A 6365-nucleotide genomic window follows, 5' to 3' on the forward strand; every position below is an offset into this window, starting at 1 on the left:
TTGAAATGATCACGAGCCCTTGTAGGTTCTACCTGATTTCTTGTGGTAAGAATCTCTATGTGGCGGTCCAGCACAATAAAGTTTTATTATAAGCTTGTCATCTAATAGTCTGTCTTTAACGATACATCTATGATGCTTTGCTATCCATACCAGCTTAATCAATGAAAACGTACCACACTTTATAGCACCATCATTGGTCCATATAAGAGTAAGAGATTTTGGATCGAATCCACATATAACAAAAACTAATTGGTTATCAACTTAATTAATGTATATATAATACCACACTTAATAGCACCATTATTTATTATTAAATAAGAGATCTTTGTTCAAATCCCACATATAACAAAAATTAATCGATATTTTGACCTAATAATAAAAATCAACATCATTGAACGAAAACTATAGGTTCAAATTTATCGCTTAAAAAAACAAAAAAGAAAGAAGTGAAGTCCCCTCCCCTAGTTAGTAAAGCCAACTTAAGATGACAAATTAATGGTATCTCTCTCTCTCTCTCTCTCTCTCAAGAATTCCAAGAATTGTTGACCACATTTTATATATAAGAGCATCAATAATTTCTCAAAACACAGCTTCACCATAGCTAAAGTTTTTTCTCCTTATTTTTTTCATAATCACATATATACACATCCAAAGCAATGACCAACTTCCAAATTTCTTTATTCAAATTCTTAACCATCTTTACTCTTATTCTTCTCGTTGGCCCTATCCAAGTCTCTTCAAAGTGCACAGGTGAGTCCCAAGAAGAAGATGGAAACATATCCGAGGCACTCAAATACAAACTAGTTTCCATAGCTTCAATCCTACTTGCTAGTGCATTAGGAGTTAGTCTTCCATTTTTGGTAAAGAGATTAAGATTTTTAAACCCAGAGAAAGACATTTATTTCCTCATTAAGGCCTTTGCAGCCGGTGTAATCTTAGCAACCGGGTTCGTTCATGTACTTCCTGATGCTTATCAAAGTTTAAACAGCCCTTGCCTTAGTGAAAATCCGTGGGGAAAGTTTCCCTTTACGGGTTTTGTGGCAATGGTGTCAGCTATTGGGACTTTGTTGATGGAAGCTTTTGCTACAGGATACCAAAAGAGGTCTGAGCTGAGGAAAGCTCAGCCACTGAATGCTGATGAGGAGGAAAGTGATGAGGCACATGCAGGTCATGTACATGGTTCTATATCTGTATTAGACAAGTCAAATTCATCTGATCTTATTCGGCATCGCATAATATCTCAGGTAAATTACGGCCTTTTTTTGCTTTTTTTGCTTCTTTTTTTTTTTTTTTTTCCCAATAATTACAACAATAAAAAAAAGATATTTTAAACCCTTCTTGTTCTCCTTATAAAGAAAAGGATCGAGACAATCACAATGCCTATATTTTTCGCATTTATGACCCCAACTTTTTTTTTTTAATCAGATAGTTACCCAGCAAACATTTTGCTCTTCTTTTTTGGGCAGAACTGTTAAAGCAGCGAATTGATAAATGATAATGTTCTCATTTAGACAAGTTAGGGACAAATTGCAAATGAATTTTTATGGAGGAATTTTTTTTTTTTTGGTAACAGGGTATATACACTTATATAAACGTGAGGAACCATTTTTTTTTTTTTTTTTTTTTTTTTAAGAAACAAACACACACCTATTTATTGTGGGTTTGGATACACGGCGTCTGGCGTTTTGAGTTTTGCGTTTTCCCTTTTTTTTTTTTTTTTTTTTTTTGTTGGCATGCTGTTTCAGGAGACAAACGGCTATGTTCATGCATTGTTCATGAACAGTAGCCGCACTATTTGACTTTTCAACCCTTTTCAGCACATCAGTGAGTCCCGTGCACTATTTACGGGACTCACAAATCTCACTTTTCAGTAACTTTTTCATTAAAAATAGATCCTATGGTACAATTCACACATTTAAAATTATTTTGCTACAGTGTTTTTAATTTTCAGTTTTCAGTTTCAGCAAAATAAGTTCTATCTAAACGGACCTTAAAGCAATGCTGAACGATACTACAAAATAACAAACACACACCTATTTACGTAATCCTAATCCTAAGCCACTTTGGAACTCTCAAAATAATTTCATTTAAATACTTAATATAGACAACACATTTTATTATATAAAACTGTGGTATATTAACATTTAAACACATAATAGAGGCTAATTAAAAATTTTATTTATATTTTATTATTAAGGTGACATCAATCACTTTAATTACTATTTATAATTAAATTGACAAACGTACCCACTCTTTCTTTTTCCTTTTTTTGATTTGAGAAGAACCTACTAACCTTTTCTAACTAACATGTCTCTTCTAGCCGCCATGCCTCTTAAGTCTAACATTAGAGAACACAAGAAAGACTAGTGTGAAACTGTGAATATCGTGGTGGTGGTAGGGGCCCCATACGCACCTTAATCATTTTGTTATCTTAAGTTACAGATACTACTATTATATGCAATAATTTTGATGTTAATGCGTGACTTTTTTGAGGGAATTTCAGTTAACTCAGTTGATAAAATCTACTATTGTAGACATAGTTGCAAATCTTGTTTGTGCCAAAAACGAATTAGTGTAGATTAAAAAAACAATGATTTTTTTTATACACTGTACAGGTTTTGGAGTTGGGAATCGTGGTCCATTCAGTGATTATTGGATTGTCGCTTGGTGCTTCTGAAAGTACAAAGACAATCAAGCCTCTGGTAGCAGCATTGTGTTTCCATCAGTTTTTTGAGGGCATTGGACTTGGCGGATGCATCTCTCAGGTACTCTCAAACAAAATAGCTTAGAAAAAGAAAATGGAAATGAAATGACGCTATTGTTCAATCACATTTACGATACCATGTCTCTTTCTAACGAGGAAGAGTTCCCTTTTCTTATTGGTCTCATCATACATTTCATAAAAGCATAATTTTCAAATTGAAAATGCTAAGCATGCATATTATTAAATTTTGTAGCTATGCATATTTTGTTCTTTTCGCCAATTCTAGCTAATAATATTATATGTTTTCCTTCTCAAAAGTGTTGGAAAGAGAAAACGTAAAATATAGTAAATGAATAAATAAATAAAATTTTGCGTATCTTTTTTTTTTTTTTTTTTTTTTTTTTTTTTTTTTTTTTAAGAAACAAACACACACCTATTTATTGTGGGTTTGGATACATGACTAGCGTCTGGCGTTTTGAGTTTTGCGTTTTCCCTTTTTTTTGTTTTTTTTTTGTTGGCATGCGGTTTCAGGAGACAAATGGCTACTGTTCATGCATTGTTCATGAACAGTAACCGCACTATTTGACTTTTCAACCCTTTTCAGCACATCAGTGAGTCCCATGCATTATTCACGGGACCAACAAATCTCACTTTTCAGTAACTTTTTCATTAAAAAATAGATCCTATGGTACAATTCACACATTTAAAATTATTTTGCTATAGTGTTTTCAATTTTCAGTTTTCAGTTTCACCAAAATAAATTCTATCTAAACGGACCTTAAAGCAATACTCAACGATACTACAAAATAACAAACACACGCCTATTTACGTAATCCTAATCCTAAGCCACTTTGGAACTCTCAAAATAATTTCATTTAAATACGTAATATAGACAACACATTTTATTATATAAAACTGTGGTATATTAACATTTAAACACATAATAGAGGCTAATTAAAAATTTTATTTATATTTTATTATTAAGGTGACATCAATCACTTTAATTACTATTTATAATTAAATTGACAAACGTACCCACTCTTTCTTTTTCCTTTTTTTGATTTGAGAAGAACCTACCAACCTTTTCTAACTAACATGTCTCTTCTAGCCGCCATGCCTCTTAAGTCTAACATTAGAGAACACAAGAAATAGTGTGAAACAGTGAATATCGTGGTGGTGGTAGGGGCCCCATACGCACCTTAATCATTTTGTTATCTTAAGTTACAGATACTACTATTATATGCAATAATTTTGATGTTAGTGCATGACTTTTTTGAGAGAATTTCAGTTAACTCAGTTGATAAAATCTACTATTATAGACACACTTGCAAATCTTGTTTGTGCCAAAAACGAATTAGTGTAGATTAAAAAAATAATGATTTTTTTTATACACTGTACAGGTTTTGGAGTTGGGAATCGTGGTCCATTCAGTGATTATTGGGTTGTCGCTTGGTGCTTCTGAAAGTACAAAGGCAATCAAGCCTCTGGTAGCAGCATTGTGTTTCCATCAGTTTTTTGAGGGCATGGGACTTGGCGGATGCATCTCTCAGGTTCTCTCAAACAAAATAGCTTAGAAAAAGAAAATGGAAATGAAATGACACTATTGTTCAATCACATTTACGATACCATGTCTCTTTCTAACGAGGAAGAGTTCCCTTTTCTTATTGGTCTCATCATACATTTCATAAAAGCATAATTTTCAAATTGAAAATGCTAAGCATGCATATTATTAAATTTTGTAGCTATGCATATTCTGTTCTTTTCGCCAATTATGTCTAATAATATTATATATTTTCCTTCTCAAAAGTGTTGGAAAGAGAAAACGTAAAATATAGTAAATGAATAAATAAATAAAATTTTGCGTATCTTTTTTTTTTTTTTTCCTATATCAAACTTACATATATGCAGAATCTTTCTAATTTGTTTGCATTGTCTTATATTTGCTTCTGATGCAAACAGAATAAAATTTCAGGGGTAAATTCAAATTCTTCTAAAATTTTAGTGTGTAAATTCAAACACCCTAAACTTTAAGGGTATAGTTTGCAATTTAGCCTTTATAAACAAATCATTCCTAACAATTATGTGAATCTTTTACTAATAACTGAAACATAGTAACTTGGTATATGTGGGACGGAGAGACTGTATACGCCCAAAGGAATAATTAGGTACCCAAAGAAGTTTGAATATCCTCTTTTATCAAATAATAATAATAATAAATAATAATAATAATAATTTCATGGCTTTTTAAATTTAATGTCGAGTTGGAGTGAATTTGATTTCTAACAACTTGGGAGTCTTGGATACCATCAAGGATAAAATAGTAATTTTAGATTCTAGGCAACGTTAAGTTACTAAATTGAGAAAAGAAAAATTGCTTGGGCCAAAATAAAACTACCCGGAAATGTTAAAGATGATGCACATTTAAGCCTTTTTTTTTTTAAGAAATACATAAGATAGATTCGTAGATGAGAAGCTGTAATGCAGAATTGGTCATTTTTAACTTTAAGTGTATGAAATATTGTACCTTTTCAGATTCGTTTGAGACTGAAAATCTAGAAGCCTGCAGTCTTTTCAAATTTATTTTCTTCTGAAGAAAAAAAAATCATCATATAAAATAATTTAAAATTGAACCTTTTTAATAAAAATGGAAAATTATTTTTATAAGATTTTGAAATAATATATAATAGTAAATAATTACCTGCACCTTACTCCATTAAAAAAAAATTCATTTTGTTTTTAGAGAGTTTCAGCCTATGACGTCGGCCTCTGATAATAGTTCTTTATTATTAGACCAAGATACCGATTGGTTTTTAGTGTAGATCTCTTATTCAACTATCAGAGACTTTACTAGCTATACTAACTAGAACTTAAGGATTTTGGTTATTTTTTCCAAGTATAAAATACTTTTTTTGCAATAAATGGCTCTTTGCCGATCACTAACACAATAAAAGGTTTCCAATCAGAATTGTATGGGAGAGAAAAGACACCAAAAAATTATTGCAAAAATTGTTGAATCGTGTCCAAGAACCAAAAGCAAGGGAATTATTAAGAGTACAAAAATTTGGACCTTCCATGTTGCATATGCATCAAATAAAGTGGTCAAGTCACAATGGACGGAAGTTCTATATTTCATGTTGGAGTCAGCACTTATCCTCTTCTTCTTGTCCAAAGAAAGCACCAAGATTGCTTAAAAAATGAGTTTTTTATTTTATTTACGAGGCTTGCATAAGCAATGAGTTAAAAAATAAAGGATTTTTTATTATTAAAATAAAAAAAATAAAAAATAAAAAAAGAATGTCAAAGTGATTGTGTGCCATATTGTTTGTTATTTTGGTTTGGAAATGGCTAAGAATAACTCTCTTCTTGGCTTCCTCAAAAAATTATAATTTTAACTGAAAATGTGATTTTTTTTTTTGGCTAGTATTTAATACTAGATGCATATAAATTGTTATTGTATATTTTATTCATTTGCTTGACGTGTTTTTTCCCTGTAGGGTACTGAGCTTGTTATAGAACCCAAAAAAAAAAATTAGAGATAATTTTTTTTTTTTTTTTTGCCCACAAAAATATCCCTTAAAAAATAATAATAATAACAATCTGTTTTTTTTTTTTTTTTTTGAAGGAAATAATAACAATCTGTTGGTCGTAGAAATAAACACCC

The 6365-nt window shown here is 30.9% G+C and overlaps 1 protein-coding gene across 1 annotated transcript in view; it reads left to right on the forward strand.

The window, feature by feature from the left end:
- The first annotated feature begins 520 nt into the window (after positions 1-520).
- The window catches only part of LOC111993283 (zinc transporter 5), a 7136-nt gene continuing 1291 nt past the window's right edge, over positions 521-6365 (forward strand). Inside the window, 2 exon segments of the mRNA XM_024025133.2 lie at positions 521-1244; positions 2616-2765. Of these exon segments, the coding sequence (XP_023880901.2) occupies positions 657-1244; positions 2616-2765 (738 nt within the window). The 5' untranslated portion in view covers positions 521-656.

The sequence above is a fragment of the Quercus suber genome, unplaced genomic scaffold (assembly GCF_002906115.3).
Source record: "Quercus suber isolate HL8 unplaced genomic scaffold, Cork oak 2.0 scaffold_163, whole genome shotgun sequence".
In the NCBI taxonomy this organism is placed as follows: Eukaryota; Viridiplantae; Streptophyta; class Magnoliopsida; order Fagales; family Fagaceae; genus Quercus; species Quercus suber.